At 47.2% G+C, this 26144-nt stretch overlaps 1 protein-coding gene and 1 long non-coding RNA gene across 3 annotated transcripts in view; one reads left to right on the forward strand and one right to left on the reverse strand.

Moving 5' to 3' along the window:
- Positions 1 to 10431: 10431 nt before the first annotated feature.
- MTHFD1L (methylenetetrahydrofolate dehydrogenase (NADP+ dependent) 1 like) overlaps positions 10432 to 26144 on the reverse strand; it is a 191353-nt gene continuing 175640 nt past the window's right edge. Inside the window, exons 27-28 of one of the 2 annotated variants that reach the window (XM_047769936.1) lie at positions 17967 to 18086; positions 10432 to 10792 (exon numbers count right to left, since the gene is read on the reverse strand). In XM_047769936.1, coding sequence (XP_047625892.1) covers positions 17997 to 18086 — 90 coding nt within the window. In that variant the 3' untranslated portion in view covers positions 10432 to 10792; positions 17967 to 17996. Of the gene's footprint in view, positions 10793 to 17966; positions 18087 to 26144 lie in introns of those variants that run through there. The other variant, XR_007133496.1, reaches the window with a different exon arrangement.
- Positions 13580 to 21593, forward strand: LOC125121554 (uncharacterized). Its single transcript, XR_007133497.1, has 3 exons — positions 13580 to 14744; positions 16528 to 16846; positions 21039 to 21593. It is a non-coding gene; the product is annotated as an uncharacterized LOC125121554 (long non-coding RNA).

Raw genomic sequence — 26144 nt, forward strand, 5'->3', positions numbered from 1 at the left:
TTCCTCCAAAGACACTTGACCACTTTGGTCAGATTGGGGCGAAAAGCCTGGTGTGCAGAGGTTGGTGGCCGAGGGAGACAGGGTACAAGGTCCAAAGTAAGTGAAGTCACTGTCTTCCTGTGCACCTGGCACACAGTCTCTCCGACACGTATAGAGACAGCCCGTGGCTTTTTCCTGGCTCCTTTCCTGTGCCTGTCGTTATCCCGGCTCCTGGGAGCCCCCATCTAGGCTGGTCCTGATCTTCCCCCTGGGGCCGGTCCCCTTCACTCTCAGTCCTCACGGGGCAGCGGATCCTGCTCAGTCTGGAAACTGCCAGTCACTCTCAGGTGTCTGCATGGAGGAGGGACATTAGGTCACAGCTCTGCTCCTGCTTCAAAATCTGCTAAGAACGGAACTCCTCATGTTCCATTTCTCCTTTAGGCATGGCCAATCTTGCCAGCTAGTTGGGGGCTTTAACGCTCAGCTTGCCTGCCGGCTTCATTAGTGTTTGAAGGTGGTTTCTCTGACGTTGACTTTCCTGTGTTTGTGCTGGAACGTGTCCTGGGGTGAATGGGGGCCTTTTGAGGGGACAGGATCATTTTTTTAAACCCCTAAAACCTGTGTGTTTTGGGCAGTTCTTGTTGTGGCTCAGCGGTTAACAAATCTGACTAGCATCCATGAGGATGCAGGTTCGATCCCTGATCTTGCTCACTGGGTTAAGGATCCGGTGTTGCCGTGAGCCGTGGTGTAGATGGCAGATGCGACTCAGATCCTGCATTGCTGTGGCTGTGGGGTAGGCCGGTGGCTACAGCTCCAATTTGACCCCTTGCCTGGGAAATTCCATATGCCATGGGTGCAGCCCTAAAAAAAAGAAAAAGAAACAGAAAAAAAAACCACAAAACCATGTGTTTTGGGAGTTCCCATCGTGGCTCAGTGGTTAACGAATTCTGACTAGCATCCATGAGGACACAGATTTGATTCCTGGCCTCGCTCAGTGGGTCAGGGATCCGGTGTTGCCGTGAGCTGTGGTGTAGGTCAAAGACTCGGCTTGGGTCCCACAGTTGCTGTGGCTGTGGTGTTGGCTGGCAGCTACAGCTACAAATTGACCCCTAGCCTGGGAACCTCCATATGCTGCAGGTGGGGCCCTAAAAAGACTGAAAAAAGAAAAAAACCCAAAACCCCCTGTATGTTTTGGAGTTACTGTTGTGGCTTATAGCGTGTTAAGAACGCAACTAGTACCCATGAAGATGCGTGTTAGATTCCTGGCCTTGCTCAGTGGGTTAGGGATCCGGCGTTGCCCCAAACTGTGAAGGATGTCACTCGGATCTGGCGTTGCTGTGGCTGTGGCATTGCCAGTGGCTACAGCTCCGATTTGACCCCTAGCTTGGGAACCTCCATGTGCCACAGGTGTGGCCCTAAAAAGACAAAAAACAAACACCCCTCAGCCCCCAAACCTGTGTGTTCTAAATAATTGCTTTGAACCCTCTGAGTTTTTAATTTTAAATTTTAATTTATTATTATTATTTGGTCGCACCTGCGGCATGGGGAAGTTCCTGGGCCAGGGATCAAACCCATGCCCCTGCAGTGACAACCCTGAATTCTGAACTGCTAGGCCAACTGAGTTTTTCAAAATAGGGGAGCCCCCAAACCATTTGCCAGGTAAGACATTCTTACCAAATTGCTACTAGCTCCAGGAGAGTGCTGCTTTTTTTTTTTTTGGTCTTTTTAGGGCCTAACCTATGGCACACGGAGGTTCCCAACCTAGGGGTCGAATCGGAGCTACAGCTGCCGGCCTCTGCCACAGCCACAGCCACTGCAGATCTCAGCCATGTCTGTGACCTGTGTCACAGCTCATGGCAATGCCGGATCCTTAACCCACTGAACAAAGCCAGAGATGGAACCCGCATCCTCATGGATACTAGCCTGATTTGTTTCTGCTGAGCCACGATGGGACTCTGAGTGCTGCTTCAGAGAGCATTTCCCCGCTAGCTCACTCTGCAGGAAAGGGGCCAGTCCTGGGGTGGAATGCTGCAGATGGGCTGTAATTTCCACTTGATGTGTCCTGAGGTTCCAGGAGGACCTCGAGCATCTCAGATAGCACATACATTCTTTTTTTCCTGTTGGCCAGAGCTCCATCTGTCATTTTTGCCTCTCTGAGCTCAGATTTGTCAGAAACCAGAACCCACTACAAATTTGTCTCTCCCTGCACAAGCTTAGCTCCTTCACCCTCACCACGCCCCCTCCTCTCTGCCAAGTCCCTTCCCTCCCCTTCCTCCAGCCAGTTCCCATCTCGAGGGCTGTTTCCAGTTTGGTCCCAGTGCACTCATCGCTCCAGAACTATGGCCTCCCACCTTCCCCCCGTCTCCCTCCTCCCTAATTATTTAGCACTTAAGTGGATTTTTCTGTTCATCTGTAGTTTGTTGTGGCTATTTCTTTCTGTCACTTTTGTTTATACATATTTACAGTTAGTTCAATTATCTGTTCTAATGGTGATCTAGGTGGCATGAATAATTTAACCATAATTTACATTTGGCTTTGGAATGCCTTTCTGTACTCACATTTGAGTTTGGGGATATTCTGGGAATTCACATTTCAAACTCAGTCATGAAGCCACAGTATAAAATGCCTTGGAAGGAGTGGGGGCGTTATTCAGCCTCTTTTCCCCTGGCCCCTGAAACAGCCTTCGGCTCCTGGCTCCAGGATGAGGTTGGAAAGCATCACTTCTCATACAGTTGTCTTGTTCTGGCCTCAGGAGAGCCTTTCTAGTCCCTTCGGGGTGTCTGTCTCAGCTGTTTGTCTGGTACACGTTGTCTCTATCAGAGGGGAAGGTAATCAGGAGGCTGGCTGGAGGAACATTATCAGAGCTCCTGCAATTATCAGGGAAGAAAAATTCCTTAATTGTAAGACTCGGCCAAGTGAGCATTCATTCAATACGTCTGCTCATCAGTGCACACACCGAAGGTTAGCCGGTCTGATTGCTTTGAAAAATTGTCCTTGCCATCCTTATTGTAAAACGCTTAAGCAACATGATGGACGATGGAATCCATTAACTGGCAGGGTCCTTTCCCATAAATAGAGATGTGACCCTTGAAACTAGCAGGGTCCTTTCCCATAAACAGAGATGCCCACACAGGGTTGAGTAAACAGATGACATTCGCCGTGGTGAGCCTGGGCAAAGGTTTGCCGCCCTGACCACACCACGAGAAATATTTAAGTTTAGCGGATTTGTTACATAAACACTCTAACCTCAAACTCAGTTGGGGCAGTTACATCGCTCTCCTCTGAGAGAACAAAGAACAAACCCGCCGTGCGTCTCATTCCAGTCGTGGGATGCGAGATGACTGACAATGGATCTGAAAGTCTGTCTCTTTCAAAGCATCTCAGGAGACTTAAATACAAATCTAAGGTGCTGAAGAGAAGGGGAGCCTTACCACCGAGTATTTTATAGAAACAAACTCAGGAGTTCTGGTTGTGGCTCAGTGGATTAAGAACCAGACTAGTATCCCTGAGGATGTGGGTTCAATCCCTGGCCTTGCTCAGTGGGTTAAGGATCCAGCCATTGCCATAAGCTGCAGGGTAGGTCACAGATGCAGCTCAGATCTGGCGTGGCTGTGGCTGTGGGGTAGGCTGGCAGCTATAGCTCTGATTTGACCCCTAGCCTGGGAACTTCCATATGCCACAGGTGTGGCCCTAAAAAGACAAAAACAAACAAACAAACAACAAAACAACAACTCAAAAGCATGGTGATAAATCCCCCCCTGGCAGGCAGATAGAAAGCCCTCTCCCACACTGACCCCGCCTTCCAGGATCCTCGCAGTGGCTTTTGGGACGGGTTTACTGCCTTCCCCCTACCCCGTCTTGATCTTCCTCGTTGATCCATGGAGCCTACCTATCCTGAATTATTAGACACGATTCTGAGATGAGAGATCCTCAACTTGACTGGTCTCATGTATTTTTCTTTGTCCATTGAATCTTCCTAAGAGATCTGTAGTTGCTGAGATGGTTTAAGGCTTAACCTTGAGGGGCTTGGAAGCCTAGAGACGCCACAGCTGAAGCAGGGAGAGGAGTCATGGAAAAAACAAAACTTAATTCCTTGGCTCTGAAGGGGTATCGGGAATTGGGAGGGTGTAACATCGATGTCTAACATGCAGGTGGGGCCACCACGGGGCGGGAGCTGGCCTGCTCTAAGCGTTTATTCCTCCTTCCAAGAAATCTCTGCTTAGACCCTTTATGTGTTACCCATTGCTCTAGGCGCAGTAGTGACACAAAAGTGGAATTTAGGTTGATTTTTTTTTTCTTTTTTTGGCCATGCCTGGGGCATGCAGACATTCTCAGGCCAGGGATTAAACCCAAGCCACAGCAGTGACAATACCAAGTCCTTAACCACTAGGCCACCAGGGAACTCCATAGGTTGATTTTTATTATGTGGGATGCAGGAGAATAATTTAGCGAATTGTTAAAATGCTGATTTCTGGGACTGATTCTAAAGACTCCGCTTTACTAGGTCTACGTAGAGACTGAAGGTAATTTTTAACAAGCAGCTCAGGTAATTGTAATGCATATGGTCCTGAGACCAGTTTAAACAAAACAATCATGGTTCTAAAACCTCTAAGTAGGGAGTTCCTGTCGTGGCGCAGTGGTTAACCAATCCGACTAGGAACCATGAGGTTGCGGGTTCGGTCCCTGCCCTTGCTCAGTGGGTTAATGATCCGGCGTTGCCAAGAGCTGTGGTATAGGTCGCAGACGCGGCTTGGATCCCGTGTTGCTGTGGCTCTGGTGTAGGCCAGTAGCTACAGCTCCGATTCGACCCCTAGCCTGGGAACCTCCCATACGCCGCGGGAGCGGCCCAAGAAATGGCAAAAAAAAAGACAAAAAATAAACAAATAAATAAAATAAAACCTCTAAGTAAAACTAGCCCAAAGGCTTGGGAGTCTGTTAACTGCCCAGAGAGGATTTCTATGTTCAGCTGGCTCAGTTGGGTTTAGCTTACCTTGACAGTGGCCATGGTGTCACTATGTTGAACCATGAAGATGTCTATTGTAGCCTTGGGCTCAGAAAACAATGATAGGTTAGGTGCTACACTTTGGATCTCGGGAGGGTGTCAGCCCAGAGCTTAAGCAGCACAAAGGAAGAGCATTAGGTTAACCAGGAAGACAGCGTACATTGATAAGGCTGCGATCACGGGAGGGTGGCGTGGTGAGGCATTCCACTCGTGTCTCACGGTGAAGGCTCAACTATCTGGGCATGCTCTATTTTGGTGAAGTATTTTCCCCACCCTTTTTGGTTCATGACATCTGTCTTTTTCCTAGAGTCAACCACCTTACAGAGACCTGAAGGAGGTCCCAGGGGACATCATTAAGAATGGTTCTTTGGGGAGTTCTCCTGTGGCGAAGCGGGTTGACGATCTGCTGTTGTCACTGTAGCAGCTGGGGTCACTGCTATGGCGTGGGTTCAATCCCTGGTCCAGGAATTTTTGCATGCCATGAGCATGGCATAAAAAAAAAAAAAGTTTCTTTGAACAATACCCTGAATCTAAGGTTGTTTTAATGTAAATTCAGAACATGGTGCAACTGTAGGTAACATGTCATAAATAGCTGCTAAGCCCGGGGACTCTGGCCTTTCAGGAAGGGACATGGCTCTTTAGCTGCCTCATTTCCAGTGTTGAATAGTATCTGCCCTGGTCTGTGGACACTGGCTTGCTCTTAGGAAATTTCCGGGCTCTTGCAGAAATTTTGTTTATCTCTTGAAACCAAATCAAACCTTCTAACTGACCAATAACTCAGTCTCAAAATGAATGCCTCCCTTAAAGAGTTGTTCTCAAGGGTTCCCTGGTGGCCTAGCGGTTAAAGGATCTGGTGTTGTCACTGCTGTGGCACAGGTTTGATCCCTGGCCCGAGAACTTCTACATGCTGTGGACAGGGCAAAAAAAAAAAAAAAAAAAAGTTGTCTTAAGCGTGACATGGAGTCAGTGGGAAATCTGCTAGGGACATGCCGTAGGCTGTGAAATCTGCCCACAGTCACTGAAAATTTGGTATTTATGTATCTCACTAGTTTTCTCGTGACATAAACTAAAATCTTTTGGTTAAGAAATCCTCCATTGGTATACACTCCAACAACAACTGGATGCCCTACAACTCAATTCAATTCCGATGCTCACTACAGAGTTGGGCAGACCCCATGGGTTAAAGAGCAGGGTCCCACCCAAAGACTGTCCCCACTTCCTGACACCAGCCACTGATGTCAGCAAGTGGGCTGACACATGTGCGATGACCAGATGGTTGAATTCACGCAGAAGGTACTTACTGACTGGAGTTTCTTTCATGGCTCAGCCATTAACAAAGCCGACTAGTATCCATGAGGTTGCAAGTTTGATCCCTGGCCTCGCTCAGGGGGTTAAGGATCCAGCATTGCTGTGAGCTGTGGTGTAGGTCACAGACGTGGCTCGGATCTGGCATTGCTGTGGCTGTGGTGTAGCTAAAGTTCTGATTCGACCCTTAGCCTGGTAACTTCCATGTGCCACGGATGCAGCCCTAAAATAGAAAAGAAAGAAAAAAAAGTACTTACTGATTGCCTACTACCTTCCACCCACTATTCTGTGGGGACACCCCAACATGTTCCCTTTAGTCATTTTTTTTTGGTAATTTCCCTGTACTATGGTCATTATGCTGTTGTTTATGTATATTGCCTTTGTTTAACCCCATAGTTGTCACTAGCAGGATTTTTTTTCTTTTTATTCTTAGGGCACACGCAAGTTCCCAGGCTAGGGGTCTAATGGGAACTGCAGCTGCCCGCCGACACCAGTCACAGCAGTGCTGCATTCTTAATCCACTGAGAGAGGCTGGGGATCAAGCACGAATCCTCAAGGATACTGGTGGGATTCTTAACCATTGAGCCACAACGGGAACTCCCCCTTTCGTCATATGCTGATTTCTTTTTCTTAAAGCATCCTGCCTCACGCTTGGTAGCTGCCCAGTCCATGTTTGTAGAGTAAATGAACAAGTCAATGAGTTAAACAATGTGACGTAACAATGGTTAAGATTTGTCATCAGCCAAACCGTACAATAAAACCTGTCCTTGTTGGAAATGGCCGCAGCTGGTTACCCTGAGCCAGTAGCCCCCAGAACTAGGACGCAAGCAGAGACCCCATGTGAGCCTTGGGGAGACCAGGTCCCACGGAGACTTGGTTACCAGGGGCAATGTCTGAAGCCACATGGGGAATTGAACCCCAAAGCAGGGCGGGAATGAGAGCTCAGGAGCTGGCCCAAGGGGTGGGGTTGCTAACCAAGCTGTCCATTGTCACAGCATGCTATGGTTTCCAGAGCTGCTCCTGTCTCGTCTCTGATTTAGCTCTGGGAAGCATCCAGTGCCTGCTGCTGCCTGGGCTGCTCCCAGAACAAGAATCTCAGCTACAGACCAGGACCTTAGGGACGGCCTGGAGCACAGATGCAAATGCAGTGATGTCTAAGAGCAACACGACAAGACCACGATAGTCAGGCGGTAAGAACTTCATCCAGTCCCAGGGTCATCGCCTGTTTTGGTGCCCTACATCCCTTTAACCGTCTGCGGGAAGCCCACGAACCCCCTTCTCAGGATATTTTAAAGGCCATGTATGATGATAACACTGACCCACGAGAGAGTGAAATGCTATTAGTAAAATATTGAAAAGGTGAAACTGGCTTGTTATGATCATTATATAACTACGGATGTGATAAAGTCATTTGAGTAATAAAACATTAAAAAAAATAAATAAAATATTGAAAAGGTTACCAAATTTGGTTGTAACAGTATCTGGGCTCTTTACACAGGACCGGACGGGGCAGATTTAGCAACACAACAACTTTAATAACTTAGATGATGTGCTGTTGTGAGGCGTACGCGGCTGCGAAGGTCGGCAGGCACGACTGCAAATACTAGCACCTTGCTGATTGCTACCGCCACAGACACCGGAGCCTTGAATACCGCTGGCGTTTGCTGCGGGCGTTCACAACGGAAGGCACTGCGACTTTACAGTGTGAGGTGAGTGAACACAAAGATGTCATGTTTGTCCCCGTCCAGGTTCAGACTCCTGGATTCCGGGCCACTCTCCCTGCTTAAAGTGTAGCTCTAAGAGCTTTTCTGGGCTCTCTCCACGGCCGCATTGAGTTTAAGGAAGATCCAGTGGTCAACTCATTGTTCTGCTGCAGCGATCAACTCTTTTTGTGGATTATAGGTTTGAAACAAATGGGATGAAAGTGCACTTATTGCTTAATGTTCACGCCCTGGTACATACGTTTGTACAAAAGCAATGGATATGCGTTGTGTATGTGGAGTTTTCTGGAGTAAATAACTTCACAAGTCGTCTTATTTATTGGCATGTGTAAATTATTATAAAAACCAATCCCTAGCCTAGGAGTTCCTATCGTGGCTCAGCGGTAAGGAACCTAACCAGTATCCATGAGGACGTGGGTTCGATCCCTGGTCTCACTCAGTGCTAAGGCTCTGGCATTGCTGTGGCTGTGGCGTGGGCTGGCAGCTAGAGCTCTGATTGGACCTTGCGCCTGGGAACTTCCACATACTGCAGTTTGGGCCCAATTTTAAAAAGCAATAAATAAATAAATAAATATTAAAAGAAAATCCCTGGGTACTATTATGCAGGAGGATTCTCTTTGGAGTCAGTAGGTCATAGTTAAAACAAAGAGAATTCCTAGAAAGAGAGGAATAAAAAGAACATTAAAGAATGGACTGGCTGGAGTTCCCATCGTGGCTCAGTGGTTAACGAATCTGACTAGGAACCATGAGGTGGCGGGTTCGATCCCTGGCCTTGCTCAGTGGGTTAAGGATCCCGAGTTGCTGTGGCTGTGGTGTAGGCAGGCAGCAGTAGCTCCAATTGCACACCTAGCCTGGGAACTCCCATATGCTGTGAGTGTGGCCTTAAAAAGCAAAAAATAGGAGTTCCTGTTATGGTGAAGTGGTTAATGTGTAACATATCTGACTAGGAACCATGAGGTGGCGGGTTCGATCCCTGGCCTCGCTCAGTGGGTTAAGGACCCGCGTTGCCCTGAGCTGTGGTGTAGGTTGCAGATGAGGCTTGGATCCCTAGTTGCTGTGGCTCTGGCGTAGGCTGGTGGCTACAGCTCTGATTAGACCCCTAGCCTGGGAACCTCCATAAGCCGCAGGAGGAACCCTAGAAAAGGCAAAAAGACAAAAAAAAAAAATAATAATAAGCAGAAGGTAACTACTTAAAAATCAATTCACGAGAGGCATTCCTGCTGTGGCACAACGGGATCAGTGCTGGCTCTGTAGCAACGTCGATCCACAGACCAGGGAGGTGGGTTAAGAATCCAGTATGGATTATAGCTGCAGCTCGGATTCCATACCTGGCCAGGGAACTTTCACATGCCCGAGGCTGGCAAAAAAAAACCCAAAAACCAAAAACCAACCCCCCCCCCCCCAAAAAACAACCCTCAAAAACAATTCACGAGAAAGGCTGCTTTACTGAGCACATTATAGAGAGAACACGCTGACTGTGAACTCTGTCCTCTTCAAATACATTGTCATGTCGGAGACACAGCGCAATGTATATTTGGAGCCGTGACCTCCCCAGCGAAGGGCAAAGACGGGGGTGTGTGTATGGGGGGGAGAGGATGATGATGGGACTCAGACACTTCAGTGAAATTATTCTTGGGACCACCAGACTGTCATGGGGAGGCTTTTTGGTTATTACAGTGTTTGGGGACACATTAAGTCGTGCCTAAAGATTCACTCGGAGCAGAGCATCTAATGAGCAGGGTCACGGAAGGGGTACAGAACAGAACGTGCAGGGGGTGATGGCGACGGCTTTCGCAGGACATGCCTGGGGGACACGGAGGATATTTATGGTGGCTATTTTACTTATACTGCTCGGAGGACAATCACCGCTTGTTTGTTTCTGAATCCTTGGTTTTGTCTGAGCTTTTATGTAATTTTATATTATTACAGGAAAAAATGGAAACGAGAGGGTCAGGAACTCCCAGGAGGGGGAAGAGACCATAGAACATTCTTCACTACAGTGGAAGGGCTGGACAAATGGCACAACACTTGCCAACCATCTGACCTTTAAGAGTCCTGTTTCTTGCCCTATGGGTTCATGAAAGCTTAACGGCCATGGTGACGCATTCATGGGTGGAAGACACTAGCAGAAATGCATTAGTGTTTAGGTAAGCCATGCAAACTCCACTGGCACCGACAAATAGTTCTGGGTATAAGATGCATTTTGTTCCAAAGGATATTACAACTCTTCAACAGTCAGACGATTTCACAATTGGCCAAATATTTCTCTGTGTGTGTGTGTGTGTGTTATTTTCCCCTTGTTATGTTTCTAAAGCTCTGGTCGCATTCACAATTTTCCAGGAAATTGGTGTCAGGTAACAATCCCACCAGGAACAGCTACCTCTAGAGAGCAGAGCGTTTTATCTGGCACTCTGAGTTTGCTGGTTGGTTTGCTGCATACATGTTTATTTTCAGTTCAAAGACAAAATAGAAAACTCCATAGTGGGACATGTTACCTCTCAGTTCACACTCTTCCAATCTCTCAATTCCTATAAAATAAACATTCTAAAGTGTAAGCGGTGGGAAATAATGTAAACTCTGCAGAAACAGAAAATAAATTAGTTTCTTTCAGACTTGGTGGAGGTCCTTTACTGAACACTCTGCTGCCAACAGAATTTGCCTCAAACGAAGAAGAAATCCTTGGCCTATTTCGCCATTTCTCCAGCATTGCGTAACAGCATATTTCAAATTCATTTTCTTCTCCAACTGCAGCAAAAAGGCAGGCAGGCGTTTGTGTTGGTGGAGTCTGAAAAACAGAGAAAAAAAAAAAAAAGGTTCAGTGGTTTAAGAAGAGCTTTATTGGCGATGTCAAACTCTTCATATATTATAGCTCTAAAGCTGGAAACCAAAAGGAAACTCAGAGCAGAAAAGTGATTCTATTCACCAGGCAAGGCTGGGACCCTTTTACTTGAGGGCCGTGGAGAACAGACCCTGCACCACTCTGGACTCAGCCAGCATGGATGCTGCAGGCAGCAGTTCTGAATTTCCTAAAGGATTCCCCTTGGGGATCGTGGCTGAAATTCTGACTTCCAAATTTTCAATCTACAGGTCCTGTCGAGGGAGAATATCCAGGATTTTAGAGGAGGAACCCTGCTGCTTGGATTTCAGTTTCTCTTTTACAGCAGGCACAGAAAGAGAGGTCTGAAAAATGCATTTGGGACAAGAGTGGAAGTGAATGGATCTGGAATTTCTTATTATTGTTCAAGCTTTGTTGTTTTCTCCCCCAAAGACTCTCTGCCACTGTCGAATCCTGCAATCTTTCAGAAAAAGATGATCAAACTATATTATTATAAAGAACAAAGCCAACAAAACACCTAAGTTTAAAAAAAAAAAATGTCCACCAGGAGAAACGCAAATGCAAGGACTTGGCCTTTGATCTGAATTTATACACGGAGGAATTTATCTACTGGGCCAAGAGTTCAAACTCGGCTGGAATACAGCGAGCCGGCCTCCCACGGATGAGTGCAGGGTCTGGAGCCAGAAAGGATGCTTGATTAGCTTCAGAACAGAAGACGGCGGTGAAGGCAGGGGACTAGGAACTTCAAATACTCCCCTGATGTCTGATTCAAGGCAGGGAAGTAAACAGAAAACAGAAGTATCGCAAGCATAATAAACATTATCAAAAAGAAAATATTTTTGCTGTTAGGAAGGGAGGTTTGCAGACCTTGCCCCTCCCCCTCTCAGGGACGTGCCAGCCTCTGGCTCTGGTGACCCTGAGGCACAGAGGCTCTTGGGGAGGGAGGGGAGGTGGAGAAGGGGGTGGGCTCGGTGGACTGGAGATGCCCTGAGGTGATGCCCTGGACCAAGGCCTTCCCTGCCCAGTGGAAGACCATCTGATCAGCCACGTGTCTGCTATATCAATGGCTTTTTATTTAAAGGCGTTTAGATGTTCCCGCTCTGGTGCAGCAGGTTAAGGATCCAGTGTTGCTGCAGCTGTGGCTTGGATTCAATCCCTGTCCTGGGACTTCCATATGCCTCGGGTGCAGCCAAAAACAAAGGGGAGGGGGGCTTTGAGTTTGTGGTTCCACATTTTTAGGAAACTCAAAGGATTGATAAAGACAGAGTCTGATTACAAAATAAAAAAAAAAAAAAATTGGGGCATTCCTGTTATGGCTCAGCAGGTTAAGAACCCAACTAGTATCCATGAGGATGCGGGTTCAACCCCTAGTCTTGCTTAATGGGTTAAGCTGCAAGCTGATGCGGAGGTTGTGGATGTAGCTGGGATCCCGCATTGCTGTGGCTGTGGTGTAGGCTGGCAGCTGCAGCTCCAATTCGACCCCTGGCCTGGCAACTTCCATATGCCACAGGTGCGGCCCTAAAAAGAAAGGAAAATGCAATAGCAAAGGTGAGTACGTAAAAATGAATCAGTTCTTTACTGTTTATTCAATGGGGAGAAAAAGAATTTTAGAAGTTGATTCAGTGGAAAACATTTTGTAAGACAACTTACATATTCAAATGTGGTAAGTGAATAATAAGAACTTGCCAAGTGCCCAGTCACACAGGAGCAGAGGAGGCAATGTGACTGACCACAGAGGCGGACACTGCAGTGATGGGGCCAAAGTCAAGGGCAGCTGGCCCCCACCACAATCTGGAGGAGGCAAGGGAGAGATTCTTCCCCAGGGCCTTGGGAGGGCATGTGGACCTGCTGGAACCTTGGTTTGAATCTACAAATACTAATTTCAGACCTCTAGACTTCAGAACTATGAAAGAATAAATTCACAGTTCTAGGAGTTTTAGGAGTTCCCGTCGTGGCTCAGTGGTGATGAACTACTATCCATGAGGTTGCGGGTTTGATCCCTGGCCTCACTCAGTGGGTTAAGGATCTGGCGTTGCCATGAGCTGTGCTGTAGGTCCCTGCATTTGGTTTAACTTTCCCCTGCCTTACAGGTTCTTATTTTTTCTAATGAAGTAGTAGATTACAAGTAATGCCATAATTGAATACTTTCTGACTTTTTTCATTGATAAATAATTTCTTATATATTAGTTATAGGTTGAGTTATTAGAAAAATCATATTTTTCCAGTTTGCTGAAATATTGATTTCCTTGCATTATTATTTTAAATCATGTAAGATGATTAGACCCCCTTCCCACCAAAACTTTCCTTCTTTCCTTCCTTCCTTCCCTCCCTTCCTTTCTTCCTTCAAACCTGTGGCATATGGAGTTCCTGGGCCAGGGATCAGATCCGAGCTGCAGTTGTGACCTATGCTGCAGCTAAGGCAATGCTGGATCCTTAACCCATTGCGCCAGGGATCAAACCTGCTTTCCAGGGCTCCACTCCAGAGATGCCTAGGATGCTGTTGCGCCACAGTGGGAATTCCGAGACTTTCTATTAAAAGGGAATTAAGAATTTCATGGGCGTTCCCTGAGGCTCATGAAATTCCCACAAGCAACCAGACATTTCTTCTTCCGATGCCCAAGATATTTAATGCAGATTAAAAATCTGGTATTATCACTGCTGTGATGTGGGCTTGATCCCTGACCTGAAAACTATGCTATGGGCACAGCCAAACCAAAACCAAAAACAAACCCAAAACCCCCAAAAGAAAGGAATGTCACAGCAGTTAAGCTTCAAAACATTCCATCTTAGTTAGATGGGGGAGACTTAATTCCCACCATCTTTTAGAGATGCTAAAGATGACATCTTTAGATTTAATTATCACAATCTGTTGAGCAGCTTGGGCTTCTAGCCTATTTGGGCTCCTGCCTGGACACAGGAAGAGGGGATCTCGCTACTCCAAGGATGGCCTGGGGTGAGGAAGGGAGGATCCCTTCCTTCCTTTCTCGGCCTCACTTGCGGCACATGGAAGTTCGTAGGGCAGGGATTGCATCTGAGCAGGAGCTGTGACCTACGCCTTAGCTGCAGCAATGCAGGATCCTAAACCCCGTGCATCACCCAGCCCCTCCACAAAGACAAGCTGGGTCATTAGCCCACTGCGCCAGAGCAGGAACTCTAGGAGGACCTTTTTCTTGAAGCATAATGGCAATGAACAATCTTTGAGCTGCTCCTTGACGAGACAGAGTTTCAAGATTAAAATCAGAGAGCCCAGGTGCTCCCCCAGGGAACCCTGAAACTCTGTGCTTTACAACTCGGGGGTAAAAGTCCCTGCTGATAGCAAAGAATGGCTGCAGTCAGGCTAAGGATTCGTTTATGATGATTAAATATCACTGAAATGTCTGCTCTAAAGACAGTTTAGGGGAAAAATGAGCTGCTATGGGACTTCTTTCTGTGCGGGCAATTCAAGAAAATTCTTTGGTAGTAACCAACATTTACAGCAGGGCCACAGTCAATGTCCATCTGTACTAAACATAAGTTTGCACATAGAAGCAAAGTAAGGGAGTATCTGCATTCTTCAGGAAATCCGCCAGGCTTCTGTGAGCTCATGTGAATCCTGCCACGGCTGAGAGATACGAGAAAGCTTCAAAAGGGGAAGCCGAACAGGCTGTGTAGAGGGGAATCAAACCCCCAGATCCAATCATCTTCCACCAAAAGACTGATGAGTAACGCGGCAGGATCAGTTTCACCGGGACAAACAGCTTATTTTAATTCATTCTCTCCAGTAATATTCAAAAAGGATGAATCATGCCGTTATTGTAACGAGAGTGAAAGCCTTGGGAAGAAGGAGCAAGAGCTCAAATCCTGGCGATTTCTTGACATCTTCCGTTCATATGAAGTCCCATGCCGTTTCCCGGAGGATGAGGTAAGCAGGGATGGTGAGGGGGTGACGGGAGGAAGGCAGTTCTCTTCTTCCACGTGGGGTGCACCTGCAAGGCGCTCTGCAAGGCGCTCTGCAAGGGGCAGGCTCATGCTGTGCAGCTGAGTCCCAACGAGGATCTGGAGTCTGACCGCAACGTGAGCAACCAGACTTTTCTTCTCCCTGGACCCAAATCTGTCCAAGCTACTCTCCAAGCTTTAACATTTTCTTCTTCGTTCCTTTTTAGGGCCGCACCTGTGTCATACGGACGTTTCCAGACCAGGGGTCGAGTCGGAGCTGTAGCTGCCAGCCCACAAAACAGCCACAGCAACACTGAATGGGAGCCGCAGCGTGTGGCCATGCCAGATCCGTAACCCACTGAGTGAGGCCAGGGATTGATCCCGCATCCTCACAGAGGGTTCTTAACCTGCTGAGCCACAATGGGAAATCTCCTGATTAGTCTTCCCAGTCCAGAGGAATGCTTGTCAGGGAAGATGAGCACAAAGATTTACGTGCAGGTGCTGGTTAAGCTAAGGATGTGCTGCCTATTAACTGAGTCTGAACGGCAATATCATTGAGGTACAATTGGGTTTATATGACCTACCAGGAGAGCAAACGAAAATGGACCAAATACTATCCAAGAGAGAGATGAAAAACACTACCCAAGAGAGATGAAAGAATTGCAGACTCTCGGAATTCCCGCCGCGGCTCAGTGGTTAACGAATCCGACTAGGAACCATGAGGTTGCAGGTTCGATCCCTGGCCTTGCTTTGTGGGTTAAGGATCCGGCGTGGCTGTGAGCTGTGGTGTAGGTCGCAGACACAGCTCAGATCCCGAGTTGCTGTGGCTGTGGTGTAGGCTGGCGGCTACAGCTCCGATTAGACCCCTAGCCTGGGAACCTCCATATGCTGCGGGAGTGGCCCTGGAAAAGACCAAAAAAAAAAAAAAAAGAAAAGAATTGCATACTCTTGCTCTGGAGAAAAACGACAAGTGGCTGAAATGTAGTATAATGGGTTGACGTGACCCGGGAGACTGGTTGGGACGGGGTCAATGTAAAGTTTAAGAGGAATGATGTGGTATTTTCCCAAGGCTTGGCTGGGAAAGCCAAGACATTCACACGCACATAACACACGCAGTCATATCAAAGGACCAAAATAACTCTGCTCTCAAAGCTCAAGTTTATGAGCGTCTCTGTTAAACCAGCCTCCTGTAGTTCATTTTCTGGAGTTTTCTTTTTCAGAAATGATAAAAGATATGAAACACGACTGCAGTTACAACATAGCTCCCGCCCCACAGCAAGAAACACACACAGACAATACCAAACACGACACACACAACCCAAATCAAGTAATTCCACACGGTGTATTAGTGTCATTTCACCTGAGTGGTCTCTTATCTTTGTCATCAGAGCCTAAGTCTTTAGGTTTTAGTAAACTAAGACTTACAAGTGAAATCTCCCCATGTTGACTACTGGGAGTGACACAAACACAAGTGAGAGTCCTGTAAGCCTGCCTGTAACTCAGAGACAACTGGAAAAGAAGGGTCTTTAGGTCAATCAGGCTCATCCGGAAGGCTCAGGATATGTTGGCAAGAGGGAGAGGTGCTTGGCTAATGAACAGGAATAAGAGGCAGTGGGGAGAAGGAATGCGGGTGTTTGAGGAGGAATGGGGGCGTTTGGGTGGTGGGGGGAGAAGAATGCGTCTTGAAAATATGGTGAGAACGTGTTTGATAGACGGGATGGAGCGAAACGGCCCCAAGTCTCTAAAACTTCTGATGGCGAATTTTCCAGGGAGGAGGATGGGAAGGCTGGTTCTTTTTCTTCACGATGGGAGGCTACGACAGCAGCCCGCAGGTACGGCTGCAGGACTGAGGGGCAGACGTGAGCAAGACCAAAGCCCCCCACCCCGCCCCTCTGCTGTGGGCTGCCTACACTGTGTGGACCATACGACATCGAGGGCTCTGATTTCTGCTGCCCTCCCTCTCCTGTGACCCACAGGACCCTCTGAGCTAGAAGATCTGTTTCATCTCTACGGATCTTTCCAGCGGTAATAAGAGCCCACTTCACCTGCTGTGCCACAGTGTTATGGGTGAAACTGTGTCCCCATGAGGTATGTTGACGTCCTGATCCCTAGTGCCTATGACAGTGATGTTAACTGGAAATGGGGGCTTTGTGGAAATAATCCAGTTAAGATGAGATCAATAGATGGGTCCTAAGTCAACATGACTGGTGTCCCTGTAGGAAGAGAAGGACACTTGACGACAGAGCTGCACAGGGAGACAGAGGGACATCAAGGGTGGCTGGCCACCTCCAGAAGCAAGGAAGGGCCCAGGAGGAATGGTCCCTTCCGGAGGAGGTTAGAGATGGCATGGCCCAGATGACACCTTGACTTTGGACTTGTTGTGGCCAGAAGGTGGGAGAATAAATGTCTGGTGGTTAAGCCACACGGGGGGATTGTGACACTCTGTGACGGCGACCCTAGGAAACAACACACTGGGGCTCCTCTATCCCATGATTCTAACTCTGCACCAAGGGATATGTGGTAGGAAGGCAGAGTTGGTAGAGTTAATGACAGCAGATGTTACTTCTAATTCTGGAAAAAGAATAATAAGTTTGCGGGGCCTCTTTGTTAAGGCAAGAGACGCCTTTAAACAATCTATACTGAGATGGTGTGGCTGACTTGCACTGAAATCAAGTGCAGGCAAGGCTATCACTGTTCTGATCATCAAACTGCATCGTCACATCCAGGACTGACCCAGGTCATGGCTGTGATTAGGGAGGAATTCACAGCAACCAAGTCAGGAAATTATTTATCAGACCCTTTTGGTAGGAAATGCCACAAAAACAAAAGGAAGTTCTAAAATTTGGACCAGGAAGAAAGAAGGAAAGGAAGGGGGGAAGGAAGAAAGAAAGAGTTAAAAAACAAACAAACAAACAAAAACCCCAAGGAGTTCCTGTCGTGGTACAGTGGTTAACGAATCCGACTAGGAACCGTGAGGTTGTGGGTTCGATCCCCGGCCTTGCTCACTGGGTTAAGGATCCGGTGCTGCCGTGAGCTGTGGTGTAGGTTGCAGATGTGGCTCAGATCCCGAGTTGCTGTGGCTGTGGCGTAGGCCGGTGGCTACAGCTCTGATTAGACCCCTAGCCTGGGAATCTCCATATGCCATGGGAGCAGCCCTAGAAAAGGCAAAAAGACAGAAAAAAAACAAAAAACCAGCACAAGAGTCTACCTGAACTGGGTCCTGCGACGTCCTGCTCATTCAAAACAGGCCTTGAACTTGCTCTGTTTCCGTGTCCAGATCTATGTCATAAAAGCAGGGCCGTGTGGGCAGTCCTGGCATGGTGCTCATCTAGGAGAGAGAACAAAAGGTTATATGTTAGCCAGGGCTACAGCGTGATCCTGCAGAACCATGTACCTCTAATACCATAAATTAACTCTCTAATTCAATTCAGCCTCAGAGAACTGGCTTTTCTATACATGCACCTCTTAAAATTCGCCATCTGCTCTTTCCATCTTTGTTTAAGGCAATGAAATCCCCCCGTGGTCCCACAGCACACCGTAGCTCCCAAACAGTGATGTTCGAACCTCTTCTTCTAGGTCAAATCTTAATGCTGAAGCCCAGCAAAGATGATCCCCTTCTGGCTGAAAGGGACAGTGGGTGTGGATGAAATGCTCATCCCCCAACACACCTTCTGGGAAAGTCTCTAACTCTTGGAGCACAGTTTGAAAACTCCTGTTCTCCAGATAGCAATTATGTAGGCCTCCTTTATCAGCAATAACCATTGTTTATTGAGCATGTACTACATGCTAGGCGCTGTGTCACTGCTTTGCTTTTTTCATTGTCCCCCAAACTCTTACAAAATGGGTGTTTTATTGTTTCCCTGTTACAAGGAGGGGAACAGGTTGAGAGAGGTTAAATCATTCACCCAAGGCCACACAGGTAATAAACAGCAAAACGGGAAATGTGACTCCATGCTTGTCATCTCCAATGACTCATTTAACTGGCTGGGCACTCAGTGAGTGCCACAAAGATGACTTAGGTTCCTCACTGCCTTTAGAGGTAGGTAGGCACTAGCTTTAGCCTCACTTCATTGCTGATGACAGTAGACGTTTAGGCACAAAGGCATGTGCCCAAGGACACATGGCTAGTCAGTGGTGGAGACAGAATTAAAAACAGGTCCATGCTTCTGTTTTGTTGCACTGCGCCAAGATCAGTTTTGACAAGTGCATTCTTTGTCCACCTGTGCCAGAAACCCTGGGTGAGCTGGGAAAGCCCAGCCGGTTCTTTCTGGTGAAGCTTGCACACTAAGACATGGGTCTAGGGAGCTCCCTGGTGGCTCAGTGGGTTAAGGGCCTGGTGTCACTGCTGTGGTTCTGGTTTCATCTGCATGCGCAAGGCATGGCCAAAAATAAATAAATAAATAAATAAATAAATAAATAAATAAATAAAAGAAAAAAAGAAAGAAAAGAAAAAAGAAAAATCTAGAACCTGGAGTGTGAGGCTCCTGAATGAGCCTCTTATCAATTTTCAGTCTTGCCTTGTCCCAGCTGGCCCAAAGTTCCTAACAAAAAAGGAACCCAGGATTTCCTTATGTGGCTCAGTGGCTCAGTGGGTTAAGAAACTGACTAGTATCCATGAGGATGAGGGTTTGATCCTGGCTTCATTCAGTGGGTTATGGATCTGGTGCTGCAACAAGCTGCAGATGTGGCTTGGATCTGGGGTTGCTGCGGCTGTGGTGTAGGTCGGCAGCTGCAGCTCCAATGTGACCCCTAGCCTGGGAATGTCCATATGTTGCAGGCATGAAAAGAAAAAAAGGAACTCAGATAAGGCCTCTGGACCAGATCTCAGTTCTCTCTCAAGGTCCTTTCCGTAGAGACAGGGATTTCCCTGTCTGCCACCCTCTTCCCTCGTTTCTACCTTCTCTAAGATGCGGACAGACTGCTGCTACTCAAATTGGGGTCAGTGGACCAGTAGCACCAGCATCACCCACGAGCTTGGAAATCCAGAACCTGAGGGCCACTGGAGTTCTTGCTGTGGTCCAGTGGGTTAAGAATCTGACTGCAGCAGCTGGGGTCGCTTATGAGGTGCAGGTTTGATCCCGTGCCTATTGGGACGGGTTGATGGATTTGGTGTTGCTGCAGCACAGCTCGAAGCTGTGGCTCAGATTCCATCCCTGGCTGGGGAAACTACCATATGCCGTGGGTGGTGGCCATAAAATTAAAAAAAAAAAAAAAAATCTTGGGGTCACCCCAGGCCCACTGAATCAGAATCTTCAATTTCAGCACATCTGCAGGAGACTCGTGTGCACGTTACCCTCTGAGATGCCTGGGCTTAGTCAATACGGCCTGGGAGGCCTCCCCCTCCTCCCTTTGGCACCGGCCAAGGGGGTCTGCAGGGGAGGGCAAGGCGTGGGGAGGAAGGGGAGAGGATGGTGCTTCTTCTTCCCGGCCTGAGCTGCAGGTCAGGAGGAAATGTGTGCACCTGCTGGATTTCCTCCACCCGCCACTGCGAGGGGTGAGCGGGGAGGGGCCACGCGGCCAGACACAGAAAACGCCGTGTTATGTGGCCGCCAGCTCCCATCTCACTAATTGCCTGGGAGTGCACTCTGGGTACATTACAGGCTAAAAAGGCATCGGAGGCCTGTCTGGAAACAGGCACCATGTATCTCATGTCTTCAGGAAAGTGTGCTCTGGGTTTCAAGCAGTTAACTACACAGGAGGTTTTGGCACCCGACCTGCTCGTAGGTGGGGAGTTCCCAGACTCTCAAACTTTAGGTATGTGGATGGCTACTGACCCTCTGAACCTTCTGCTCCTAGCGGGGGGGGGGGGGGGGACGGGTGGTGGTGGTGACATTTTTCTCTGGTTACTACAGGGCCTGCTCCGGGGAGACCCCAGAAAGAAACCCACGCTTCATACTTTAGCACTGAGACATTAAACACAAGGGACACGGGTGGGAACTGTGCATATTTTCCCCAGTTCTCTGGGCTACAAACTCACACCGGTGGCCCTACATCCCTTCTCCTACCTGACTGCATTCGGACGCGGGCATTTTAAGATCTCTGACATGAGATTTTAAGAGCATTTTATAATCTGTGTGGACAGATGGATTGGCGCAGCGGGTTAAGGATCTGGCACATCTTGCGGCTGTGTTGAGGGTTCAGTCCCTGGCCTCAGAACTTCAACATGCTGCTGTTGTGGCCAAAAAAAGGGAACCAGTGTTTTATGGTTTAAGAGAAAGAAATGAGTGATCATATTCAGCCACAATGATGATATGTCCCATTTCTTAAATTAATTCTCCAGGTCAAAGGCATTTGGGGTAGGATGTTATCCCAACTTTACGGCTGCTGTTTCGGGGGCTGTGACACTATCTCCTCCAGGGCGGAATTCAGTATGAGGCACAACAGATCTGGATCCTTGAGGTGAGAAAACCCAGGAAGAACCCGGAGGCAATGCACTTGGGCTCAACCAACCAAAGCTGCCATGGAAGCTCCTACTGTGGATAATACAGTAGTCTGCTAGTTTGCGTGCTATTTTTACAGACATGAAAATTCAGCTTTTCACATTTCACTTTCACCTGGTGCAAGATCAAGACCGACAAAGGCCATGTGATTCGTGTGCTTCCTGCAGTTAAGCACCGGCTGCAGTGATGAGAGCAAGCGCCTCTGGGTCAATCTGATGCTGTCACAAAACTGGGAGCTTTTCAAAGTAGCCAATAAATTAAATGCTGGGAAGGATGAAATGTCTTTCCTCAATTTTCAACTCATTCCTATGAAATGGGGGAACAGTGAGTTCCATCAGAAGACTTCTGTGTGGAATTCCTGTTGTGGCTCAGCGGAAACGTATCCGGCCAGGAACCATGAGGTTGTGGATTCAATCCCTGGCCTTGTTCAGTGGGTTAAGGATATGGCGTTGCCGTGAGGTGTGGTGTAGGTTGAAGACGTGGCTTGGATCAGGTGTTGCTGAGGCTCTGGCATAGGCTGGTGGCTACGGCTCCGATTAGACCCCTAGCCTGGGAACCTCTGTATGCTGCAGGTGTGGCCCCAAAAAGACAAAAGGATGAAAAAAAAAAAAAAAGATTTCTGTGTTCTTTTCCAATGACTCAATTCTTCCCAGAATGAAGGCTACTGAGGCACAACAGATAGGGAAGCTTATGGTGTCTGCAGATCTGAGGGGCTTGCAGCCCTGGGGACAAAGGACCACGTCCACTACTCAGCCATGAAAAAGAACAAACTAATGCCATTTGCAGCAACATGGATGGAACTAGAGACTCTCATACTGAGTGAAGTAAGTCAGAAAGAGACAGACAAATACCATATGATAGCACTTATATCTGGAATCTAATATACGGCACAAATGAACCTATCTACAGAAAAACAAACTCATGGACTTGGAGAACAGACTTGTGGCTGCCAAGGGGGAGGGGAGGGAGTGGGAGGGAGTGGGAGGGACTGGGAGTCGAGGATTAATAGGTGCAAACTATTGCATTTGGAGTGGATAAGCAACGAGATTCTGCTGTATAAGCACAGTGGAACCATAGCCACTTCTGCTGGAACATGATGGAGGATAATGTGAGAAAAAGCATGTATATATGTATGTGAGACTGGGTCACGTTGTTGCACAGCAGAAATTGACAGAACATTATAAATCAACTATAATGAGAAATTAAAGAGCCACCTCCAGTCCAGCTACATTTATTTATTTATTCATTCATTTATGCAACCACACCCATGGTACACGGAAGTAAGTTCCCGGGCTAGGGGTCTGATCAGAGCTGCAGCTGCAGGCTTACACCACAGCCACAGCAATGCCAGATCCGAGCCGCGTCTGCAGCCCACACCACAGCTCACGGCAACGCCGGATCCTTAACCCACCGAGCGATGCCAGGGATTGAACCCGAATCTTCATGGATACTAGTGAGGTTTGTTACTGTTGAGCCACAATGGGAGCTCCCCCAGTTTGACTTTAATTCAGAGAGAAAGTAAGCATTTTTAACTCACATCTGTTTTGTTCCTTCAGTTCATGATCTTAAATGGAATCCCTTCTACACATTTCTTTCCTCCACAGATGTATCATTCAATACACATCATCTTATTTCAAAAATTTAAGAAGAACCAAAGACTAACTGTATGGAGTTCCTGTCGTGGTGCAGTGGTTAATGAATCCGACTAGGAACCATGAGGTTGTGGGTTTGATCCCTGCCCTTGCTCAGTGGGTTAAGGATCCGGCATTGCAGTGAGCTGTGGTGTAGGTCGCAGACGTGGTTCGGATCCCGTGTTGCTGTGGCTCTGGTGTAGGCCGGTGGCTACAGCTCCGATTCGACCCCTAGCCTGGGAACCTTCATATGCCATGGGAGCAGCCCAAGAAATGGCAGAAAGACAAAAAAAAGAAAAAAAAGACTAACTGTATGATGATGCTTTTTTGTTTTTTGTTTTTGTTTTTTTGCTTTTTAGAACCAAACCTGTGGCATGTGGAAGTTCCCAGGCTAGGGGTTGAATTGGAGCTGCAGCTGTGAGCCTACATCACAGCCACAGAAACGCAGGATCTGAGCCGTGTCTGCAACCTACACCATAGCTCATGGCAAGTCAGGTCCTTAAAAACCTGCTAAGGCCAGGGACTGAACCTGCATCCTCTTGGCTACTAGCTGGGCTCATTACCACTAAGACACAATGGGAACTCCCATGATGATGTAATTTAAATAAAAAGATTCTTTTTAATGAAATAACTCAAAAATTTAAACTGTTGAGCAAAAGAATTTTCTGAATTGTAAATAGGGTACCTGGCAATATTAGGCCTGCAATAAATATTTAAAAATTTTTTTTTACTACAGTGTAGTTGATTTACAATGTTGTGCCAATTCCTGCTGTACAAGCAGTGACCCGGTCATACACATACATACATTCTTTTTCTTTTTTTTTGTCTTTTTTTTTTTTCCCCGCTATTTCTTTGGGCCGTTTCTGTGGCATATGGAGGTTCCCAGGCTAGGGGTCGAATCGGAGCTGTAGCCGCCAGCCTACGCCAGAGCCACAGCAATGCGCGATCCAAGCTGCGTCTGCAACCTACACCACAGCTCGTGGCAACGCCGGATCGTTAACCCACTGAGCAAGGGCAGGGACCGAACCCGCAACCCCATGGTTCCCAGTCGGATTCGTTAACCACTTCGCCACGACGGGAACTCCCACATTCTTTTTCTTATATTATCTTCCACCACGTTTTATCTCAACAGATTGGATATAGTTCTCTATGCTGTAGCTATACAGCAGGACCTCACTGCTTATCCATTCTAAATGTAGTAGTTTGCTCCAAACTCCAAACTAGCTCCAAACTCCCAGTCCACCCCACTCCCTCCCAATTCATCCTACCCCCTCCCAGTATCTTTTTAAACAGAGAAGTAAAGTGGGAGATGATTAGAGAATTAGGAAATAAACAATGAAAACTTTTTGTTTCTTCTCTTCTTCCTCTTCTTTGGACATGAGGGACAGAACCAGTTATATCTGACGGTCATTCAGATAATTAGACAGACTACCCTAAGAAAATGCATGAGGAAAAATGGCCAATATAAACATCAAGTGACTAAAAGGAAAGAAGAGAGATAGTAAAAATCATTATAATGAAAACAGTGCTGCTACCACTGGGATTCCACTTGCTTGACTTAGTGGAGATGGATGTCCATGGATTTCTTTCTGGGATGGGTGACATCCACCTGGCACAGCTCATGATGGCTTTCAGAAGGTGACCTCTGTGCAGCCTTGGGGGTAGAGTGGTGACCACAGCTGCCTTCCAAAAGGTGACCTCTATTTCATAGCCAGGAATGCTCTGGGAGCTTGGGGCGTCCTGTCAGAGGGCATTTACCCTTCCTGGTGGCCAGTGGGTGACTGTTACCATGGAAAAGGACACAGCAATACTTCATTTGACCCACAATCCTTTGCTCAACACTCATTCTGCGGACCCAAGGTGACCAGGACCTAGTCCCTGCTTCTAGAGGGACAAACCATTAAGTAGACCATTTGGGTCAAGTCATTTTTTACGTTTTAGCTCAAAATATTTTCTGTTCTTGGAGTTCCTGTTGTGGCTCAGTGGTTAACGAATCCGACTAGGAACCATGAGGTTGTGGGTTTGATCCCTGGCCTTGCTCCGTGGGTTAAGGATCTGGCATTGCTGTGAGATGGGGTGTAGGTCGCAGACACAGCTCAGATCCCACGTTGCTGTGGCTCTGGTGTAGGCCAGTGGCTACAGCTCCCATTTGACCCCTAGCCTGGGAACCTCCACATGCCGCATGGGTGCGGCCCTAGAAAAGGCAAAAAGACAAAAATAAATAAATAAATAAATAAATAAATAAATAAATAAATAAAATCTTTTCCGTTCTTTGCTTTTTATGTAAAAAGAATGAACATAAATTCTTAACATGTGACTTTCTAAGATGGAAATCATGTTCCATTATTATAAATATGGATTTATATTATGCTCACATACTGGACCAGTATTACAGAGCTTGGACTATTCCAATTTATTTCAATGGCCTTAAATAAGAGACTGAGCAAGTACAGTTATTTTCCCCCTCTTTTGTCAAGGAAGCTGTAACTCTTAGCAGTAAGAAGCCTGTTCCAAACTAAGTTTTCCATTAGTTAAAAAAAAATTACTTTCACTAACAAAAAAATACTTTTAAAAAGAAAGCACTTTCAACAGAGAAGTAAAAAAATAGCAGAAGCGAAACACCACATCTCGCTCCTCTGATACTGCTTCCCAGAGGTGACCCTATAAACAACTTCTTGTGCAAACTTCCAGGTAATTTCCTACTCTTCCATAAGCCAGTGATTATATGACATATGCTTATAAACAAGTTTCATGGTATATATGTATATAGTCATGTACAGAAATCGGATAATTCCACCTGTGCAGTTCTGATTTTCAGGGAGATTAAAACTTGAAAGGTAACTGGGGTGACTGCTAAACAAAGGAACGCAGCTGGAGCAGGGGGAGTGGTTGCCAACACTGTCTCCGGTGGACCTTTGAACTCCTTGGGGGTCAGGGACACTGATGCTCCACGCAGGTGAAAACCCATGTATAATTTATAGTTGGCTCCATATCCGCGGCCCCGCCCTATCCGCGGATTAACCAATGCAGATCTTGGCTTGTGCAGCACTGGCATATTTAGACTGAAAAAGAATTCTGTAGAAGCAGACCCGCCCGGTTCCAACCCCTACTGCTCAAGGATCAATGGTGTATGTGAAGTCAATGGGCCCTGCCTTTTGGAAAATGAGAGATTAGGGAGGGTTCTTCAGAAGAAAAGCAAATTAAAGCTGAAGCAGGAGGGTCTGAAGATAAAGAAATGAAGAAGTTTGGCACCTTTGGTGCAGAAGCTAAAGAACTCAAACATGAGAAGGACCAATGGCTTTACGTTCCAAGACC

This window comes from Phacochoerus africanus, chromosome 2 (genome assembly GCF_016906955.1).
Source record: "Phacochoerus africanus isolate WHEZ1 chromosome 2, ROS_Pafr_v1, whole genome shotgun sequence".
NCBI lineage: Eukaryota > Metazoa > Chordata > Mammalia > Artiodactyla > Suidae > Phacochoerus > Phacochoerus africanus.